Here is a 23,650-nt window from a genome sequence, read left to right on the forward strand (position 1 = left end):
CTGTGTCAAATTAACATCTCTCACTCACTCTTTCTCTATTTATCTCTTTCACTCTCTTCCAACAGATGGCAAATAAAGAATTAACCCAAATCAATTATTCATTCTGGACAAACAGCAAACATTTAGCGGACACATAAACCAACATGCAGGTTGATACTCAGCTGATTCACATAAAGCCAGGCCAGTATTTTTGGCTCTTAATACAAAGAGCCGTAACATTTGATCTTGCATAACAACTTGAATATGATGTGTGTGAGTAGGGGTTCAGCGTGTGTGTTTGTGTGTGTGTGTGAAAGCAGAAAAAAGGAGAGATGAGGGGGGAGTTAAAAATGAGAGAGCACACTGTGGGAGGCAGAGAGGCTTATATCAACTGAACCAACCAGAGCAGCACTGTAGGAGTAGCTCCACACAATTCCTTATTCTGTCAAGACAATCTGCTGTACACATACCACCCACTGCACTGTGGGCCACCAGAGCAGTTCTTTTAATTGATCATCTTGCAGAATCAGAGGTCTTACAGAATTGGGAACATATGATTTTACTTTATCCCTGAAGGTAAATACTGTGTTTGACTTTTCTGTTCCTTCTACAGAGAGGTCAGAATGCAGTGTGATGTAATGCAGATGCAAAACTTTGGAGGAAATGTTGACTTCGCTGTTCAGATCAGTTGTTTGCTCCTTGTGCATAAACAAACCGAATCAACTCTTGAAAAGGAGATTTTGCTGTTAAATTGAACTCAGCAGGTTTAATTTTAGGAAAAAAATAATCTACCAAACTCAATACAGCACACTCGTGGCTTGAAGAGATTCAGTGTTTTGCTCAAGGACACTTCAGGAAGAAATCTGTTTGCTGTTAAGAGAGGTAGATAGATGGTCAACTTGTTATACTTAAAAAAACCCCATCTATTATTTATTATCAAAAATCTATTTTTGATAATTAAATGTTGTCTTGAGCAGGTCTTCTTGTGTAATATACAGACACACACACTACTGCTGGTATTGTCAGAGTCAGAAATGATGATCTGGCCTTGTGGCAAAAATGCCCTTAAAAATATATTGACTTCTGCACATTCACATGTTTTTCTCTGAGTTGTCACATGTGAATGCAACAACTGAGTCACTGGTAGAAATGTGTGAGAGCATGTGACTAGCAGACACTCCACATCCTGGAGAAAACAGGAGCATTTTATTATCAAAAAATAACCCAAAGCAACATGAAGCATTAGAAGACATCAACAACAACACAACCAATAGTAAAGAAAAATGTCACCAAACGACTGTGTCAACAAAAAATAAACAATATTGTAAGAACCCTCCACAGGGTGGAAAGCTGGTGATTACGGGCAGCAGAGACCTCCTGCCTGTTTTTCTTGTTTTGTTATTATTTTGCAGTGTTCAGGACGCTTCTGGGCTTAAACCTTTGGGCAGTGGGTGTGGAGTCCCGAGCCAATAACAGCATGCAGGGTTTTAGGTCAGGACTTGTAGAATAGCGACCAGGTTACATCGCTGTCTCCGCCTCTCTCCTCTGCTCCGCTTGAACATCCACAGTCCTAATGAGTTAATTGAGAGTGGGATCATCAGTTGTCTCAACCTGCTAGGTGATCAAGTACCTGATCACTCTATGTTGGTCTTGACCTTCCAAGCAGGTTGCTGATTACATGGTTTCAGATAATGCTAAACTTAGACAATATCCACAGAAGAATATTAGAAATGTGTCTCCTCACCTGTTCTCCTCCAGAGTGCCTAATTGTGGTTAACTCGTAGATATGCTCACCCAATACAACAGCAAAAAGAAATTGATATGGTGAATGTTGTAAATATATTTGTAATGTGACTGAAGTTTGTAGAATTCAATGCTCCACCAGGAAAGGTGGATTTTCAAGGAAACGAACCTAACTGGAATGGACAGTTGAATATAATGTCGGAGGAAACTAGGATGGCTGAGAAAAGATTTCTAAAGTGTGATGGTAACAATATGAGGAAGCAACAGTTAAAAAATGAATTTAAGGCTAGACAACAGAATTTTGACAGAAAATGCAGGCTTCAAAGGAAAATATGAGAGGGGGCAAACATTAAAAATAGAACATCTGCAAACTAAAATTTCCAATTTTAGGTAATCTTTTTTCTGTTTGCTTTGAGTATAGCTTGGTTCCCTCTGTTTGGCATAAATCCATAATAAAGCCAATCCCTAAGTCTCAAAATAATGGTCCTAGAGTTCCTTTGAATTATAGGGGGATAAGTCTTCTCAGTTGTGTTTATAAAGTCTATTTTAGTATTCTGAATGAGCTGAGCGACTATATTGTTATTTGGAAACATTTGGTCAATTGGTAGATCAAGATAAAGAACAGAGCTTGTGTTGACCACATACTGTATTTTCTTTATCTACTATAGATCATGCTAGAATACAAGAAGGGAGGCATAGTTTTAGTTGTTTTATACATATTCAGAAAGCTTTTGACTTTGACCTTCTCAGTTTCAAATGACTAAAATCTGGTTTAGATGGTAAATTTTATAATGCCTTAAAAGCTCGCTATCAAACGCCAGTTGGATGTGTGCAGATCAGTAACCATAGAACAGGTTGGTTTCCAACCCCATCTGGTGTAAAACAGGGGCACGTGCTCTCTCTCACGCTGTTTGCCATCTATATAAATGATCTAGTTTTAGACTGAAAATTAGGGATGCACAATATTGGATTTTTTGCTGATATCCGATATGCCGATATTTCCAACTCATTGTGGCCAATTGCCGATGCTGATACCGATATATGCACATATTTTTTTTCAGCTGGCTGAGGAGACTATTACGCATACAATCATAAATTGTACTAAGTATGATCAAGAAAGACAATATATGAAGGAAGAACTTCATATAGACTGGAGTTCAGGAGCTCAGTGTTAAAACTTTAATGAACTTGCCAAGTTGGTGGAGCAGTAGAGTTTTCTTTGAGTTTATTTGACAGACAGGATTAATGCGTAGATTTAATCTCTGGTCCACACTCCGGAGCAGAAGGTGGCAGTAATGCACCTAATACACTAGTTGCCAACCGCTGTTATAAACCAAAAAGAAGAAGATTTTTTTTCCCCCCCAAACAGAGTGGTACAGCCTGTCAGCCAAGGTGTTTCCTATCTGTGCAGCCGAACATAGCAGCTCCTCCGTGGATTATTTTACCCTGACGGTGCCAGTGCTTCCTCTGCAGGCTCCACTTCACTCAAGCTGCCCATCAGATCAGCTGCATCTTCCCACTTAAACTGAATAACAAACCTTGGACTTGGTGCTCCTGTTGGATCCACACGGAGAGCCAGGGCTAACGTTAGCTAGCGGAGCGTTAGCCGCAGCATGACCGGAGGAAAGCACAGCCAGCTAGCCTCCACTAGAAGAAGCAGCTGGTCTGAATGAAGTGGAGCCTGTGGAGGAAGTACCGGGACCGTCAGGGTGAAACAGTCCGTGGAGGGAAGCACAGTTATGCAGTGGAGGAGAAGGCAACAAATCATCTCATAATCGGCAGAAAATGTTCATTTCGGCCGATGCCGATATTTCATTTTAGAGCTTATATCGGCAGATACCGATGACGTGCCCATAATATCGTGCATCCCTACTGAAAATCCTAGATCATATATGCAGATGATGTAGTCCTTGCAGAGACTGAAAATGATCTTCAGAGTTTGTTGAATACTGTATGCCGTTGGTGTAATAAATGGAGATTGAAGATAAACAAATGATAAAACTCAGGTTATGCAATTCAGGAAGAGGGGAGGGTTACAAACTTGTCATGGACTCATGGTTTTTGGACTCTTTGTGTTTTTGTTCTTTTGGTTCCCTGTGTTACACCTCTGTTGTCCAGTCCTTTTGGTCATATGGTTTTGCTTGTTTATATGATTTGGGTTGTATCTTTAACAGAACTGTCTTGCATGATTATTTAGCTTATAGTGTTGTATACTGAAGTTTATATTCATGTATATTCATGGGTGGGTTGATGAATGCTGGTTTGTCATTAAGAGATTTTGTTTTCTAGGTTTTGGGTTTCCTCTGTGTGTTTTCCTTCCTGTGTTCCTGTACTGATTTTGCCCATCTACACACCTGCCCTGTATCTAACCTCATCAGCTGCTCCCTGTCTGTTCTCCTGTTTCATCACCTCACACCCTTCTCCTGAGCTTCTCTGCCTATCACCCCACCTGCACTTCCTGTCCTCATTAGTTCAGTTAGTTTTTAAGTCCTAGTTTTCTGTTCAGTCCTGGTGGGATCCTTTGTTCTGGGTTTAGTTCTGTTTGTCCTGTCTGTTCTGAGCTGCCAATTTTGCTTTGCTTGCACACTTGTGGAATAAAAGATACTTCAGTTCCTGTGCCAGCTGTTCTCTGCACTTGGGTCCAAACCTGCCAAACCATAACAGAAGGATCCAACCAAGACCGAACAGAAAACCAGGGGGAAACACAGAGCAGGGCAGGGCTAATGAGGCTGATACAGGGCAGGTGTGTTGATGGGCAAAGGAGGGAAAATCAGTACAGGAACACAGGAAGGAAAACACACAGAAAACTCAAAACCCAGAAACCAAAACCTCTTACTGACAAATCAACATACATCAACCCATCCAAGAATATACATGAATATAAACTTAAGCACACAACACTATAAAGTAAATAATCATGCAAGACAGTCATTTAAAGATACAACCAAATCATATGAACGAGCAAAACCATATGACCAAAAGGACTGGACAACAGAAGTGTAACACAGGGAACCAGAAGAATAAAACACAAAGGGTCCAAAAACCATGAGTCCATGACACAAACTAAGTTTAAATTTCATATTTGTTCAATACCTCTGTCATACACTGACTATTACAAATACTTAGGACTTACTGACCATCTTACCTTTGAAGAAAGAATGAAAGCCTTATCAGACTCTGCAGGTAGACCGCTGGAAGCTGTCTTTAATAAGGTTAAGCTAAATAGGGATCTTGGTTATAAAATCTATACACAGTTGTACAAATCTTGTGTCTGTCCTATTTTAGATTATGGATTTAGATTATCTATTGTCCATTATATCACAATCTAGATAAAGGCTTTTAATGCCTTAAAATGTCTGCAGAATGTCCTGATTTGTTTTTATGTCTGGTGAAGTAGACTTCAGTACCTGTTTACAGGCAAAGTGTTTCAACAGCTCAGTTTGCATTAAATGCTTACCAACAGCATACAAAGGCACTTTATGTTTGATGTGTAAAAAGCACAGTAAGTTAAATGTATAAATGTATTAAAAAAAAGTATAAATGTTATTAAAAGTCTTTTTGATGCGTCCTTGATAATAGTAAATCCTGTTTTCTTTGTAGGGTTGTAGTGTAGTGATAGAGGCACTGTGGGGGTCAAGCGTTGGTCATGCGCTTGCACTGCCCTCACTACAGGTCTGGTGTTTTTCAGGTTTAGAGGTCCAATGCTCTCTGTGGGCATACATTTCACACTGTTTGAGCTATGGTGCCATTTGGCTGTCTTTTTCTCATTCCAAAGAGCTTCGCGGCCATGTCTTCAAATGTGAGGATTTGCTGCTTGTCTTTGTCATATGTGACAGTAAAATAAAAATCTTGAGGTTTTGGATCATTGGTCGGACAAAACAAACAGATTGAAGACATCACTATGGGCTCTGAGAAAGTGTGAATGCCATTTTGTCTCAATTTTTTTCACATTTTATAGATTAGATGATTAATTGAGAAATTAATTGGCAGATTAATGAATAATGAGAATAAGCGTTAGTTGCAGCCCTAGTCACAAGTCAGGCAAAGGGGCTAAATACTCTCTGAATGAAGGCTTACTTTCTTCTCTGGCAAGTGTTTATATGATTAGGTTTTAGGTGCAGTGTTACAATACTTAATGTCCATTGTCCTCATACTCTACTATAATCTTTGCAGGACAGAGGATATGTTTTTAATGATTTTTTTTATCTCGTGGTGTGTGCGGCTGGATTCTCTCTGACTGATGCAATCTGCTGCAAACCATGCTGCTGGACTGTACACACTGAAACATTAAAGACTATAAACTGTATGGTATATTCTCTTTCCAACTCTCCAGGAACTCTGAAAAAAATGTATTGCCAAGTATCTTGTACAGTCATTGTTCAACTGACCTTATACTCACATTAAATTACATTAATTACAATCACCTGTGACCCAAACCATGTTTTTCACAAAGATTATGAGCTGAGGCCTTCAGGCAGAAGTTGCAGGTTACCAAACTGTAAGATTAAGAGGTATAAATTTTCCTTAGTTCTACTATCAATCAACCTACTGAACAGTAAGAGATGAAGTGTGTGTGTGTGTGTGTGTGTGTAGGGGGTGACGTTATGGTTCTTATTGGGGGAAATGTGCAATATCTTGGTGAAGGGCATCGTGCAATATTTTTGATGTATGTTTTAGTGTATATTGATCTGTGTGTGACACTGAATGTTAACTGTAGTTTGATTGTACATGTATATGGATATATTGTGTGTGTGTATATGTAGAAGCTGTGTCATCTGTGTTCTCTCAAATGCCCAAGACAAATTTCTCTTAAAGGAGACAATAAAGTCTAATCTTATCTTTTCTTTATATTAGACTGACATTTCTAATGACTGCATTCCATTTAGATGAGCCAGTTAAAGGTCGTGGTATTGACCCTTTTCACTGCAGACATTTTGACTTGTCAAAGCAGGAAAAGCACAGGTGGAATTAATAATAACTTTATGGAACGGAGCCATTGTTAATGTTATTATTTACATGTGGGCTTCTCCTGCTTTGTCTGCTGTGAAAAGAGTCTCTTGTGCATGTTGGTTGGGACAGCTTACACACTCCCACAGGTGTTTTCAATTACCCAGGCTGATTGGACCTCCAGTGAAATGAAAAGTGAAACTGTGCAGGGAATTAAGTGAATCACTAACACACAAATATAAAGGTACGAATGATAAAGGTATAAGTTAATGTAACTAACTGGAGAGTCAATCAAAGGGAGATGTCAATCAAACACAATTTATATACAGTCCTGAGAAGAAGTCTAATGAGGCGACACAAGGGAAAAGGTGTGACAAGGTGTGAAGGGGCTTTAATGGAAGAGAACCATCATTAATATTGCAGTATTACATTAAAGAACAATAAAGAAAATTGACATTTCTATATACAAATGCACCAGAATTATCTTGTGACACCTCTGAGAACCAGCAGCTTAAATAACACATGCTGCACAATTAATATTATTACAATAGTTAGGTGCATTCATATCATATTAGTTAGCAGCTTGACAGTGACACGGAGCATAAGCCACAACGTTATCATTATCATGGCACGACAGTTGTCACGACAGATTTGTCACACAGCGGGGAGCTGTCAGTACTGCAGGATATGTCACTGTTATTCACTTATCATAGCTGACAACTCTGACCCGTGCATCAGCTCGGTTCACTACAGTGTGTATCTCACATAACGCCTGCAGGCCAAGCAAAGATGTTTATGTGTGTGACAGCTCCATGGTGACTAAAAGTGACTTTATTAACTTGTGGATGCAACGGGCACCTGTCAGATGTGTGTTGTTACCACCAGGGTCTAATCAATTCAACCCCCTTGACCCTCTCATGCACCATAGGGCCCTGACTCTGACACAGACTTGTGTCGTCTCTTGGTTGTAAGAGAGAAAAAAAGAGAGAAATTGGGAGAAATCTGGGAACTTTTGGTATTTAGTTGTTTCTGAAATGTATTGTAAATACTCTCTTAGAAATGATCATAGATAAGCAAGTGCCTCTAATGCAATAGAAAGCTATAGCTAATAACATTTAAAAAAAAAAACAAACACTGGCAAAAGGAATAGTCTATCATTTTTGTTCATTTCATTTCATCTTTTAGTCTACACTGTCAGTGTTTGATACCACTGAGTGATTCCATTTAAATCATGAAATACACCAAACCTAATACAAACAATGAACTGATAAATGAATAGTCCTGCAATTGGGAGAAAACTACAGGGAGGAAACAAATTGTCTGCCAAATTGTTCATTTGCGCCAAATCAGCCATATGTTGTGCTTTCCTTGGCTGACTTACATCTGCCACATTCTGTCTCCGGCCTCCAATGTCCAGACGGCAAGAGTGTGCAGCATAGCTAATGACTGCACAGAACTGTGACAAAGGTTGTGGTTGTTTTTTTGGCAACATCTTCCTGTATATTAATTTTAACATAATTTGTTGATGCACACTTGAAGTGAAGGGTTTTTATCATTCTTTGTTTTAATCTAATCTGCCTAAAAGTTTCCTGAGGCCTGTATCACAAAGCAAGTTCAACTTAGTCTGGTTTTCTGTGGGTGAGCTGGCCTCACTGAGCCTCATCAACATCTGCTGTCCTGGATAACTAGTATCACAAAGCTGGCTGTCAACCAGCTCAGTCAACTCTGGCTTTTCCTATCCAGCTACGAGCGTGTTCATGTGGAAGAGGAAGTGTTGTTAATTAAGAGCGACATCATCAGAACCATGAATGAAGTACTTCATACGATATGAGATGAAAAGGTGATACCAAGTACCTGCAGAAAACTTCTGTTTAAGGGACAACAAAAAGTTATATTCAGCAAAATGCTATGTAGACAAGCCTATAATCATACAACAGAATAATAAGATGCAGAAACACCAGAAATAATTTCTAAATATTAAAAGTAGGCTAAGGCTTAAAATACATGTAGGTATTATTACATATGACTTAAGTATAGAGTGAGTATTTTTGCTATTTAATTGGATGATGAAGAAACCATTCTGGATATGTTATACACAAAAAAGGAAAAACTTAAAAATAATGCCAGACTGTTTCTGCTACCAAAGCAAAGGGTGGAAAATGGCTGATGAAGTCTACCTGACCGAAATTTATATATATATTATAACGATGGGAGTCAATTAACAGTGTGTGGATTATTTTTCTAATAAAAGACAATCTTTCGTTTTTATTTCCAGCTATCATCACAGAGTTGTCTCATGTTATTCTGAGCTGCAGTGATGGAATCAGAGTATAAAATCATCCACACCGTCAGTTGTCACTCCAGGGATAAAATCAACTTTGCACAATTAAAATGCAGCTAAAATCATCATTATGTGTTTAGTGTTGTAAACGATCTCTCCGTTTGTTAGAGGCTTTGTTTTAAAACCAGAGTTTTAACAGAAAACCTGGAATAATTAACTGTTAACTACTGACCTATAAAAATATATAATGCTCTTTTTTACTTGTCTCTTTATTGTAACTCAGGACTTTTGTTCATGTCGGGATCCTGCAGGAATGACGACTCCTTTTTTCCAGTGATCTGATTGGTCAGTGGTCAGTGTTGACAGGTCTGCTCTGGAGCAGGTTAACTGTTTAGCATAAGTTGCCATGGTGATTTATCCTGGTTAAAACTGAACCAGCTTTGTGATAGAATATACAGTTTAGAGACAGTTAGATAGGACAAATTACCTCCCCTTTTTTTAATTCGTGCAAAACAAAAGGACAACAGAAACACCATTTAATGATATGAAACATAAAAAGACATGTAGAAAACAACATAGAATATAACAGAAACTGTAAGTTTGTCATTATTGACAGAGGGATTTGCATAAGTGTTGCAGTAGTGTAAACAGGGGGAGGATAATGAATGAGAAAGTTTAATGGATTAATGGATGAACAGAAGAATTAATCATTAATGGATGAATGAGAAAAAATAAAAACAAAAACAAACAAATAAAAAAATAAAAAATCAGGACAAATTACTTGTTCAGCACCATGGACAGCTCTTAACAATAGGAAAAAAAGGGAAAATATATCATAAAAATCAACAAAATCATATTTTGTCATGAAGGTGCCCCCTGTCCGGGCATATTTCAGTCAGAGTGCCACTGGGTATCCAACAACTCTTGAATGTAGCTGATCAAAACATTTCTGATCTGTATTTGAATTAAGCAGTAATCAGCACTGTTGTTGTACTGGCATGACGGTGACACAAAAGAGCCACAAATTGTGAGCCAGCACATACCATTTTGTGCATTGCACCTTGGCTTAAACAAGCTAACAAACAAAACACAAAAATCCCTTTTACATGATTTTTTGACTGCAGAAGGAATGAGTTTTGTAACTTTTAGAGCATCCCACTCCTTCAAAACACAGAGGTTACTGAAAAACAGGGACCAGGACATCCACTGAATAAGAGTGGATGAAATGAGGAAGCCATTTTTAGACCCTCCATCCTCTAGTCTCCATAACAACTAAAGAGCAGCCAGGACTGACTAATGGTCTGAAGAAAGATGGAGAGATGGAGGAAGTGGGGGATGAAATGACAGAGGTGGCAGGAGCAGTGAAGGGTTATTGAAGGGGAAAAAGGAGGGACAGAGAAAAGACAGCAGAGGGAGGTGCAGAGTGTCGGTGAACGAAGGTGAAAAGGGGAAGGAGAAAAAATCCAAACGGATATAGTTAGAGGTGTTAAGCTCATGAGGATAATTCAATTTCTATATTTGTGTGGATGATGGTGAGCTATTTTAATTCTTCTCCCCCCCTCTCTCTGTCTCCTTCTTTCTGTATTGTTTCTCAGTCTCTCTCACTCCGTCTCACTTCTTGCCTTCCCCTCTCTTAATTAAATCAGATGACACTCTGTGTCTCCTAACACCAAAGATGGGACTAATTCTCACCACTGTATCACAGAAATGTAATCGGGCCTGCGTTGCTATGTTTCTAGCTGTGTGATGATCATATATGCAATCATCTTAAAGCAAATGAGCAAATCTGAAGATGGTACTTTCACACTGTACTGTACATAAATGATGTGTTTACAGAGCTGCACCCCTTTTACATAATCTACATATCACTTGTCTTCCTTAACATGTGTTACCCCCTTCATATTTGATTTTAATGTATGAAATTATTTAGCTATCATCACATAATTTCACTCATTCAGTCAGTTTTATTTAGCAATTATAATATTGGCTTCAAAGTCTTGAATTAAAATTCTGCACCATTCTATCTTCAGCAAAAACATTTTCTCAACTTCCCTTTCGACTTTTTTTCTTTGTTTTTTTCTTGTTTCTCCATCCATCTCTGTCTTTCCTTCTGTAGGCATCCAGTTGAAAGGGGAATAAATGTGTGTTCATAGTCAGTGGAAAATAGAGAAGAACACTGAAAGAGTCAGAGGTGCAAGAATAATTGGGAGGGGGGTGTTGGGGAAAAAACAGGTGGAGGAAGAGAGAGATAAGAGGAGAGAGGTTTAGGGATGAAGAGGAAGATAGAAAGGCAAGTGAGAGGAAAGGAAAGCAGGAGGGCAGACTAATGAGGAAGTGGGGAGGGAGATCACCAGACGTTGCTTTGCTTTTTCTCATCAGTCTGAGGGCTGAAGGCCACAGAGGTGTATTTAGAGGGCGGGGGGAACAGAGGAGACAAAACAAGACAAACAAAGTAAAAATGGAACTTTTGAAGGGCTTTGTGTACCAGATAAAGGGTCGACGTGTTTGCGCATGTGTTTGTCCGTGAGCTTACTGTGTCTCCATGCCTAAGGGTGTCCTGCCTTCCCTTCCCTTGATGGAGCTGCTTTCTTTGTTCTCTTCCTAAATAGCAGTTGTCACAGCCATCCTCCCACACACAGGGAAACAGCCAAAAGCCCCAAAAACATCCTTGTTGTTTTCTCTGCCTGCTGGAGACCCTCCCGTCTTCACACTCCATATCTAAGCACTGCAGCCATCCTGCGACACTGTGCGCGATGGCATTAGTGTGTGTATGTGTGTGCGATACCCCATCTTCAACACCGCTCCACACAGCTTATAAAGCATCAAATCATAGCAATAATGCAAGACAAGACAATTAATTCTGCTGTCTTCTGGTTGTGTGTTTGTGTGGGTTTACATGTGCACTTTTGTGTTTGTATACTTGTTTAGGATCCTGGCTGCAGCAGGGGCGCACATGAACATCTCAGTGGACCTGAGGACTCTGAGGGCAGTGCGAGTGCTCCGACCCCTCAAACTGGTCTCAGGCATCCCAAGTGAGTATCTGTGTTTTCATGGCCATAGTAGCCATAGTTTTCCCTTTCATTTATATATTTGTTTACACAGAGCACCTAATCTAAAGAGAGTTAAATGGTTGATTCAACCACATTACAAAGAGAAAAAAATCTCTCACTTATACTTGTTGTATTTAACTATGAGGATAGTTCTGGTTTTAATTTTCCATGCTTTGAGAATGGCATTTTGTTTGTGGTACTCTCACAAAATTGAAAAATTACATTGAATAATCAACAGCAACACCTTTTTACAGAAACAGAGTCCCTTTACTAAACTAAAATTACCTAAATAGATACCACATAAAAGGAAGAATATGCATATAATTTGGTCAAACCAAGCCACAAACAACAAAAAGAGTGCACTCAGTAGGGTGCTGATCTCCGCCAGGTGTGTACAGTCAAGATGGCAGCGAAGATGACAGAAACGGGGATTTATTCATCTCATATCATGCCTAACTTTAGTGTATCATAACATATTGGGTATAGAATTAATCAGCAGATGCTCTGGTTCAAGATGAGACCAAACTTTTCTATGGATGTCAGGTTTTGAGCCACAACAAAGGCCAAAATGCGGCCTGCAACAGACTAGATAAGCCTTATTTTTAGCATGGCCAATTGCCAGATATGCCTTCTGCTATGTCGTAACGCATATCATAAAATGGCAAGGACTGCTGAAAAGACGAAAAAAAAGTCTAAGCTTTATGATAGACTCATGAGGAATTGTGTTATAAAATAGGTTTTTCAAAAACTGTTAATCACTGCAACCACAAGAGGTCCTTGAGCATACAGTCATAAATGTGCACAAAAAATATTAGGCTGATGAGTGTGCGAGATTAGCTGTGGACAGATACACGGATATACAGACACATGGACGAACACACACAACCAAACGCATGATGCCTTCCAGGCTTACGCCTGGCAGAGGTAATGAACATAAACAAAGCCAACGTCAGGTTGATGTATAGGACTTCTTTAATCTCTGTAAAGGGAGCTTGAATCATTACATGTATAGTGGTTGTGTTTTCACATTAACTCTGCTGGCCACTGTGTGCTCTACTTCCAGGTCTACAGATAGTCCTGAAGTCTATAATGAAGGCCATGGTTCCTCTGCTGCAGATTGGCCTTCTGCTCTTTTTTGCAATCCTCATGTTTGCCATCATCGGCCTGGAGTTTTACAGCGGCAGACTGCATAGCACCTGCACACCGGAGCCTGGAATACTGGGTACAGACACATTGACTGTATATCTATTCAGATTATGCATAGAGACGCTTATATATACAGATACCTGTGCAGAGAATTTGTGCATGTACATCTAAACATAAAACACATATTTAAACTCATACATGATACTAATTTACCACTTTTACTTCAGTCGTTCATGTATGTATGTTATCAGGAAAGACTGACTCTATAACCGCACACATGCACAGACTATCCCCATCCAGTGAAAAGACAGAAATATAACAAATACATCTTGGGATCTCAATCCACATAAGTAATTGTGAGTCCGTTAGTTAAGTGTACTTCAGTCAGATCAGTTCAGATACACACACGTACACACGCATTGATTCATACTACTCCATTTGTGATAGTAGCCAATGTTAACATCCGGTGATTACTGTTATTCAGATATTTTATTCCTCTTCTGCCAATATCTAATTCAAACTGCATTGCAAAACAGGAAATAGTCTAATCATCTGCCACACTCTGGTGGCATGAATGAAACAAAAGAGAGCAATTTGTAGAAAGGACCTGAAAAGGTTGGAGAACTGTGAATAATGCATGAAATGAGAATGGATAAAAGAATCATTTTACAGCTATTTTTGACAACAGACTGAGTCACAGAACATAAAAGCAAAGAGTCAAGTTTCTGTTGTTATTGTGTATGTTATATATGTGTGTGTGTGTGACTTTGTGACTTGTGTATTTATGTAGCTCTTTAGGCCTATTATTACAATCTCAAATGCATACACACGTACACACAATGGCATGCCAGGCTGCACCTGGAGACATCATCAAACCAAACCGGCAGTGTTGTCCTGTATAATTAAAACCAACAATACGGTGCGCTACAATGGCTCATTGTACATTCACAGCTGTCATTAACCTCCGAGCTCCTCCTGTCACACTGAAGCTGAATGGACAGTTTGATAACACAGACAGACTGAAGTGAGTAGATTCTGTCACTGAATGGTCACGTTAGTGTTCAGACAGGCGCTCCGCTCTTCCACTGTTTTATTGAGTTTTTTTTTTTTTTTTACTCTAATTCATTCTTACATTCATACACTGATATGACAAGACAGACAGGCAAGACATCATCTAAGAATTCACTGTCACATAACTCCACTGTTGATGAATAATAATGGGAAACATTGCATGAAATGTTGCTTTAATTTACAAAATCAATCATACAGTGTTCACTAGTGTTCTACCTGGGTACATGGATTGTTTTAAATTGCATGTGCTGGAGCTTGAAGCTGAAGTCGTTAAAAACATTCAAGCCTTCACATTTCATGCGCTGCATATACAGAAGTAACTTTTTAATGTCAGGAAACATTGCAACACTTCGAACAGGTTTTTTGTAACGTGTAACACATTCCTGCTTCTTTTCCTCTCCCGTCTCTGCACCTTTCTGTTCAGAAAACGAGACGGTGGACTCTTCCGAGTTTGAGTTCCCATGTGGCGTGCGTCAGTGTCCAGCCAAATACACCTGCAACCATACTTGGATTGGCCCTAATGACGGCATCACCCAGTTTGACAACATCCTGTTTGCTGTTCTCACTGTCTTCCAATGCATCACCATGGAGGGATGGACCACTGTACTCTACAATGTAAGACTCACACACTCAAACACACACATGTGCCACTCATAATATTTTCAAGATTGCTGCAAATTACAGAGGTGTAGTAGTGTTTTGTCACAATTTAGACTCCATTAACCCTAATGAACAGGAGCAGCATCAGGTCCAGAACGCTGATGGTTGTTGAGTGGATGTGTGCAACCCCTGCATCCTCCTTTCTCTCAGGCTGTCTGCCTGTGGATGTAAAACATAGAGAGGGGAAATACTGGCTTGTGGTTTTAGTGTTGAAACTGTGTGAGAATTTTGTCCATTCCTGTTTTGCTCTCTGCTTGCCATTTTTATTCCCTCTGTCTCGAGAAATGTACAACCTGCTGCAACACACTGCCTGAATAGAGATTAGACTGCCCACCTACTAGTTATGAAATATGTCACGCTTCAGTGTCTCTTAGAGGAAAAAATGTAGTCTGCTATATATATATATATGAGTAAAAAGTGTAGATGCAAAAATGACTCTTTTGCTTCTGTTTACTCAAAGTACAGATCTAATATGTATTATTTTCAAGAACGCATTTTCATATCAGCTCTTCTTCACTTTTGCTTCTCTGAATATCTACCTGAACCACCTGAAAAGTATCTTTTTCCTTCTATGTTCATATTGAATCATTACAATTACATTATGTGACCAAGGGTGTGTAGTTTTGTCATCCTGCTCGACTGACATCGCACAGAGCAGTGACAGATTGCTCAAAGATTGACTCAAAATAATACCGAGTTGAGTCAGAAATGCTGTTGCTCTGACACAAGTTAACGAAATTGAGAGTTTTATACCCAAGGTATCTTAGCCCAGTATAAAAAGTCAGCTGTACTTTTTGAGGCAATGTTTTAAAACCCCCTAAAGTTATACAACAGAGAAATAAGATAATAAGCCATCATATTGCATCTCACAGAGACATCTGTTCAAATAATGAGCATTGAAACCAGTAACAATGCAATTTTCTGCCGCAGAGTGCTGTCTGACAGGGAGGAGATGCTGCACGATGCTTCATGAACCTCTGTGTCAGGCAACCAGACACAGACAGACAGTGTGTAGACAGAGAGGCAAGCAGTGGCAGGCAGTGGCACCATTTGCTAATTTGATATAGCTGTTGCCTGCATGACCATCCAACAAATCAAGTCCAATCATGTTCACCTCTGCCTGCAGCCGAGCAGAATTACCAGATCCTTTTCAGATAGGAACACTGTATAAAACCGTGCCCATGTAAAAAACCAAACCATCAGAACAGAATATTTGGAAAAATAATCAAGGATTTGTTCTTCCTACTATTTATTTTAGTCGTTTTAGAAAAGCCTGGACCATTTAGTAAATGTTAGTGTATTTTAATCAATGTGATTTTTTTGTCCAAAGAAATAAATAGAGGTAAATTACAAAAAAAAAAAGTTATATCAATTAAATGGGCAATTTTTAACGCAGGTTATCTCCTACATGTGCTCTGTCTCACCAATTAATATCGCAAAGATTTGGTCTTTTTATATATTTGGTATTTGTATTTGTCTTAGTTGAAGGAAAATGGAAGGTAAAGTTTCCAAAAGCTTTTACGGTGTTATAGACTGACATTTTGGTCAATTTTGAAACAAATCAGTTTTCCATTTTCAAAGATTCTCCCATTTTGGTCAAATTTGAGCGAGAGAGGAGTTGATGTGATAAAAACTGTTGCACTGTTGTGGCTAAAAGTCAGGGTTATCAGTGATGGAAATGTGCGGAAATCAAAGGACAATCATAGAATCAATAGAATTTTAGTTTTTTTTTATTTTCATCAACCTCAAAATTATCTCAGTATCAGCAGCGATTGCAAGCATACACACACGCATAAACTGCTGCGTCTGGGTGTAGCTTGCAATCAGCTGCCTGCCCTTTCAGTTTTTATTGAGATTGATGAAGGCAGACGATTTTCCAGAGTGATTGTATTATGTTGCCGTAAGTGATGCTGAATGAGAACAAGAAAGGACAGAGGAATGAGACAGACAACATGCTGCTAGAATGCTGACTGTACAGACGTACTGTAATGGTGTTTACTGTAGTCTAGTTTAATCAATGTTGAATACGCAGAAGTACATATGCACACACACACACACTGTAGTGAAGAATCACACTCTATGCATTGAACACTTCATGTTTACTTCCTTAGGTCCAGGTGCAGAAATGCAGCTCTCTGTTTCTATATTGGCTTCATACACTAGTTTTTCTCCGGTGCAGAATACCTCCACTCTCCTCCACACTTGCTCTGTGAGGCCGACCGGATCAATACACATGATGTCTCTGTTCAGTGTCCTGCCTGCACTCAGACTTGAACCTTCAGCAGCCACCCAAACACCTACACTGGTGTATTTCTGTCATATCCCAACGGCAACACAAGTCTGCTCCAGCCTGAGTTGATTTTACTGAGTTTAAAACTTTTTACTGTTTCAGACCGACGATGCCTTGGGCCCCAACTGGAACTGGCTCTACTTCATCCCTCTCATCATCATTGGCTCCTTCTTTGTCCTGAACCTGGTGCTGGGAGTCCTCTCTGGGTAGGTCTGCTCTTCAGTCTAAGCCCCAGGTTGTTGTCTATCTCAATCTTGACAAAGCCTAAACCTCTTGTAAAAGTAATGGAGATTTATGGGGATTTTCTAGCTCATAAATTATCAGATTTGCTCACTACCTGAGTTGATTTCATTGTCCACTATCAACCAACTATGAAGTAATAAAAAATTCTGCGAAGGTGTGGAGTCTGCCAGACAGACTTAAACTGTGTCCTAGTTTAGAGGTTGTTTACTTCCCTATCTGCAATTCAAGAGCACACACCACATCAAAAGCAGTCAAACAATGCCTGTCACACATTTCAAAGCATTCTCTGTATGCATTTGAGAAATGCATCCTTCTCTTACCCACATTTAGAGGACAAAGCATATAACCTATAACAGTGCATTCGGGCAGTCATTGTCAAACTATAATGTTGCTAAAAAGGCTGTTATCATGAAATATTTACCAGGTGTTTGTGTGTAGGTGGTCATCAGTCATTGTTAAATACATTGTATGATCTGAACCAATTAAAAACCTACTACAGGATATAAATAATGGAGCCCGGGCTACTCAGCTGTTTATACTCATTAGCAGCCTAGACATGTTTAAAACTCCACAGGGCAATACAGATAAATACAAGTTACAGTGTATTGATGTGTTTACTGTTAAATGCCGTTAAATTTGCCATTTGAGGGCAATTTTTTGGTGATTAATTTGGAAATGTCAACGTTGTGACTTAACTAAATCTGCTGAAATGGATATCTCACTTTAAGCTTTGAGCAGTGTTTTCAATTAGTTTTGGTCTTGGTGAAGCTAAACTGTCAGGCTTGTCCCAATTTCATACTTCATACTAATTCCATACAGTATGTCCTTCATCTTACTCATGCTGTTTTAGCAATTAGTACACAAAGCAATCGGCACTGTCATGAGCAAAAAGATTTAACTCTTTTTTTTTTGGTTTTGTTTTCAAAAATCTTTCCATAACTGTCTCCCCACCTCCCACATTTTTTTTTCATCTTTGAGTAGCACTTTCATTTCCTTTGTGCATTACATTGTTGGACAATGGTGTCACTTCAACAGCACACTCAAAAATCTACCATATTTAGTATGCATGCTGCCTGGTTTGAGTAGCTACACTTCCTTTTTTTTCGCTTTTCCAGTGTGAACACATTACAAGCTCAAAACCAGCTTGGAATTAGCATGTAGTGTGGACTTGTGACATGACAGGTGTCCTTTGGAGACGTGGCACAGATTCAGCCCATTAGTCTTCAGTCCTCCAAAGGCCACTACACCTTCATGGGCCACTTCCTTCAAAGGAGACGGCCCCTGAAATGGGTCACAGCTGTACAGTCAGATGTTTTATTGCCCTGTTGGTTTAGGATCTGGCAGACTAGACTGTAAGCAAGAATAAACTGTAACTTCATTTTTCACTGACTGGTTGAGTGGCTGGCACACCAGCTACTGTCACACCAAGCCATGTTGTTTCAGCACACGGTGTCAAAGTCCATACAAGTTAATTAGTTTTACAGAAAGGTTAATGGGGGATCTATTATCATTATTTCCACAGTGAGAGGGATGGAGACGACTCCTCTCTCCTCTCCTCTCCTCTCCTCTCTTCTCTCCTCTTCTCTTCTCCTCTCCTCTCCTCTCCTCTCCTCTCCTCTCCTCTCCTCTCCTCTTCTTCTTTCTCTTCCTCTTGCGATCAAATAAACAATGACAAGATCTTAGTTCAAGGCAACAATAGCTTTTCCCGCACTGATTGTCTCTAAGAGGAATTATTTATAAATGTGTGTGTGATTATAAATCCCACTACCCTCAGAGAGTAAAATAAATGATTCTGTGGTTTGGTTCTGCAGGGAGTTTGCCAAGGAGAGGGAGAGGGTGGAGAACCGCAGGGCCTTCATGAAATTGAGACGCCAACAGCAGATTGAGAGAGAGCTCAACGGCTACCGGGCCTGGATCGACAGAGCAGGTGGCTTTACTCTCAATCACAGCACAGGGAGATCAAGGATTTGGCTCATGATGAGTAAAGGAAAATCGTTATTTCAGCTTCAAGACTAACTCTCTCCACTGAGGAACACAAGACTTTCTGATGCAACCTGTTGTCTTTTAGCTACAAAAGATGCCAGTTTACTGTATCTCCATCTGAGCCATCATCTGCTGCTCATTTCTGATTACAGTTTTAACTTTTTGCTTTCCAGAGGAGGTGATGCTTGCTGAGGAGAATAAGAATCCAGGACCGTCAGCCCTCGATGGTAAGTCAGAAGGAGGTCTTTGTTTTTCCTACTTTCATTGTGCACATTGTCTCTCTGCTCACATTGCTTTACATTCTGTCTCTCTTAAACTGTTCTGTGTTTTAACGCAAATGTGCCTTATAAATATTATTCAAGCATATGTCATTATAGTATGTTTTGTGTATTTGTCTGTGATATTAGATTGACACATACTTTTTTCCAGTGAAATTGGATTACATTTAAACCTGGTGGAACTTTACCGCTAAGCTGGCAAATTTTGAAATGAAAAAATGACCCAGATTTTGTTGCTGCTGTGGTGTACTCGCACACATCGCTTACACCATTACGCCTCTTTATACAACTCTGAGTGTTACATAGAGAGAATTAGCCCTGATAGTGCTAAACCTGCCGCTAGACACGGTGCCCCGCAGACAGCTAAGTGTCTGCTCTGACCCTCTGAACTCTACTTTGACCTTTCCTCTTCGCTAAACCAGCAGGCCTTTGATTAAATGTTGATTGATTGGCAGCTCTCAGGAGGCTCCCAGAGTGGAGTACAGGTGGTGCCTATGGTGAGAACCGTCCTCTGCTCTGCTCCTTCCCTCACCAACTTCACCGCCCCATTTGCCACACACACACACTTTAACATAGAAAAACAGAAGCAAATCCTTGCTCGGGTATGTTTCTGTCACTTGAAGCAGAGAGACGCTCTGACCAGGTAAAAATAAACTAAATGATGCAAATCTGTAGTAAAATCACATAGTGGGTCCAGCTGTTGTGATGGAAATAAGTGCGGAAGCTCTGATAGCTTTGATTAAAAAGAAAGGTGGCACACTGCAGTTGCCTTAGCAACCACTGGTCTAGAAAGACATTAGCATGCATGTGTTTGTTTGTGTGTGTGTCTGTGTTTGTGTGTGTGTGTGTGTGTTGACAGGACCCAGTGTTCCTGCCTTTAGCAAACACTCCTGTGTGTGAGATGAGCAATATTTTTGTGTATCTGTGTGTGTTTGATCAGTGGCTTATTAAAAAAAAAAGTCTCCAAGCAAATATTGACCGCAAGTAGATTGAGAAAATACAAGGTAGCGGGAAGGTGTGAGTGGGGTGGGGTTAGGGGGGGTGGGAGGGGTAGGATGAGAGGTAATCACAAACACATCCGTCAGTGAAAGGTCAAAACACGCTCGTCACACTCACTTTGGCATGTGTGCACTGCACGTCGAGTCCCCCGATACTGTATGACAACACAGCTCAAATAAGACAAATGCATGAACCGCCAAGCCGCCTCGGAGCATGGTTCGCTATGACAGAGATCATAAAATAGCAGCAGAAGGTTTGCATTCAGCTGTTTGGATCATTACACTAACATTAAATGATCATTTTTATCTCATTCAGCTGCAGCGCTAATGAGCTTAACTTTCCCTTTCAGCTAAACCTTCACAGGCATTAGCTTGTCATGCAGATGATCTTCACTTCTTCTTGCCATTTGCCTCATCGTGATCTATTCATTGCATTGTATGTTTACATACTTGCATACTGCTTAAGTCTAACTATGAGTGTCTTAAAAATGTAAGGGTGGTCAAGCATTAGGCAGCTTTTTGGGCAATGTTGACATACGAACAGCCAAAAGATACAAATCTGTTCAGTGACTCAACACAAAAATGCAAAGCAACTGTTGCTCGGTCATGTTGCCCAAAAGTCAGCTTTGGTTTACTACCTTCACATTATGTTCCATCTAATTTCACCGACTGTATCAGTTACGTTGTTTGATCAGCTTGTTCTGGTACTTTTTATGTTCTACCTTCTCTGTCTGCAGTGTTGAAGAGAGCCACCACCATAAAGAGGAGAGGCATGGATGTGGTGCGTCGAGGGCAACCAGGGGAAGAACAATATGGTGACATCTCCTCTGTGGGTGAGTGGGAGTCTGGACAGACTCATAAATACGGACACAAAAAGTATAAGGCACACTCTGGTGAGAAACACCGAGGTCCACTACAGTGTTGGAAATGCATATTTGACGCTGTTGTAAACATCACACTGTTGGGAGCACAGTTTAAGACTCAGAGTGGGAACATGCTGTACTGTACAAGCACTGCTGGTTAGTTAGTTAGCAGTTTCCTCCTCTCTCTCCCTGAAGGCATCCCCATGGCTAGAGCAAGTATCAGGAGCGCCAAACGAGGTCCTACAGCATATTTCCGCCGCAAAGAGCGTCTCCTGCGCATTTCCATCCGCCGTGTTGTGAAGACACACACTTTCTACTGGACAGTTCTGGGCCTGGTGGCTCTCAACACCCTGTGTGTTGCAATCGTTCACCACAACCAGCCCCTCTGGCTGTCGAATTTCCTCTGTGAGTCACACCTAATTTCAGTAGCACCTTGAAGTATGAGATTTGCTCAGGAAGGTAAAACCCCCTTACCCATCACCTCTGTAATAGCTGTAACACCTCTGAAAGTTGCTGTTTTTAGTTATTTTTTCCATTACAATTGTCGTGGTCTTTGTTTGTGTCAAAATGTTAATACCTCTTTATGTTGTTGTTGTTCCAGACTATGCAGAGTTCCTGTTCCTCGCTCTGTTCCTGACTGAGATGTTTCTGAAGATGTACAGCTTAGGACCACGTCTCTACTTCCACTCCTCTTTCAACTGCTTTGACTGCAGTGTCAGTACTCCATCTCCCTCTCTACATATTTGTTTCTCCCAAAATTCAGCTGCTTGTGTTTTTAAATCATGCCACATCAGCCCTCTCTTACTCTATGTCTCTCTTCTCTCTCTCTCGTCTCTGTCGAGTGTTTGTATACACAAATTATTGATTTGCTCCTTTTTTATTTTTGATTGAATCTGCATTTCCTCATAAATATATCTCTATAGGTGATTGTTGGCAGCATCTTTGAAGTGCTGTGGGGTTTCTTCAGGCCTGGCACTTCCTTTGGCATCAGTGTCCTGCGAGCTCTCCGTCTGCTGAGGATCTTCAAGATCACTAAGTTAGTGTGGCAGCCTTCCTCACTCTGTTGAGATATTTCATTCTGTTTACAAGAAACATTTCACCTTTGACTGAAAGCTGGCAGCAGTGTTGTTTATGTAACGTTTGACACATTGGTTTGATATGCAGTTTTCTATATTTCACATTAATAAGAGATACTGGGTTGTGTTGGAGATTCATTCAGTCTTTTCTGAAATATTTACAAAGCAAAGTGCACCAAAAACTATGTCTTCCTTGCCCAAAACAAGAATATATGCCTATGACATTTATGTTCCTTACAAAGGAAAGTCCCATACTTTTTGTCAGGTCACTCAAAAATCTTTCAGTATTATTCACTGTCTTATCGTTTTTTTGCACTAATTTGGTATTTTGTGACTGCCCAGGTATTGGGCATCTCTGAGGAACCTGGTCGTTTCTCTGATGAATTCCATGAAGTCCATCATCTCCCTTATCTTCCTTCTCTTCCTCTTCATCGTTGTCTTCGCACTTCTTGGCATGCAGCTCTTCGGTGGCAGGTAAAAATAAAAAGTTATGCGCAGTCCTCTGAATAAAATACCAATACTCATAGTTCAATGCATCACGTCTTATGAGGCCATAAAGAAAATGGAGTGAAGCAAGGCGCTAGCCAGGCAGAGAGACTAATCAATTTGACTGAAAATATAGATAATAAATACTCATTCAGCACAACATAAAAACAAAGGTTTAAGTAGACTTCATGGTTCAGTGGGTTCCTCTTTATTGAATAGACAGAGTTGAGGAGAAAATAAATTGTCCTATGGCCTGTTCACAGTTGTTTTCATTATACCAAAAGACTATGTGAGCTTGGTAGAGATTTAAGACTCTGCCTTTGTCACACACACACACACACACACACACACACACACACACACACACACACACACACACACACACACACACACACACACACATACACACACACAGAGCTATGCTTGGTTTCCCCCGAGTCGAAGGCTGTTTCCCGCAAGCTTGTCGCTTCAATAAAGGCTGGCTGAGGTACACAAGCATGACCTTGTGTATGAACTGGCCTCTAGAATACAGAGCAATTGGGAAAAAAAGAAAGTT

General features: G+C 40.1%; 1 protein-coding gene across 1 annotated transcript in view; it reads left to right on the forward strand.

The window, feature by feature from the left end:
• Positions 1 to 23,650, forward strand: part of LOC137187806 (voltage-dependent R-type calcium channel subunit alpha-1E) — a 103,498-nt gene that overhangs the window by 50,501 nt on the left and 29,347 nt on the right. The window contains exons 6-16 of the mRNA XM_067596990.1: positions 11,879 to 11,982; positions 13,064 to 13,222; positions 14,642 to 14,832; positions 17,270 to 17,373; positions 19,222 to 19,337; positions 19,567 to 19,620; positions 21,407 to 21,502; positions 21,728 to 21,937; positions 22,134 to 22,246; positions 22,456 to 22,568; positions 22,951 to 23,082. Coding sequence (XP_067453091.1) covers positions 11,879 to 11,982; positions 13,064 to 13,222; positions 14,642 to 14,832; positions 17,270 to 17,373; positions 19,222 to 19,337; positions 19,567 to 19,620; positions 21,407 to 21,502; positions 21,728 to 21,937; positions 22,134 to 22,246; positions 22,456 to 22,568; positions 22,951 to 23,082 — 1,392 coding nt within the window. The remainder of the gene's footprint in view (positions 1 to 11,878; positions 11,983 to 13,063; positions 13,223 to 14,641; positions 14,833 to 17,269; positions 17,374 to 19,221; positions 19,338 to 19,566; positions 19,621 to 21,406; positions 21,503 to 21,727; positions 21,938 to 22,133; positions 22,247 to 22,455; positions 22,569 to 22,950; positions 23,083 to 23,650) is intronic.

The sequence above is a fragment of the Thunnus thynnus genome, chromosome 8, assembly GCF_963924715.1.
Source record: "Thunnus thynnus chromosome 8, fThuThy2.1, whole genome shotgun sequence".
Classification (NCBI taxonomy): Eukaryota; Metazoa; Chordata; class Actinopteri; order Scombriformes; family Scombridae; genus Thunnus; species Thunnus thynnus.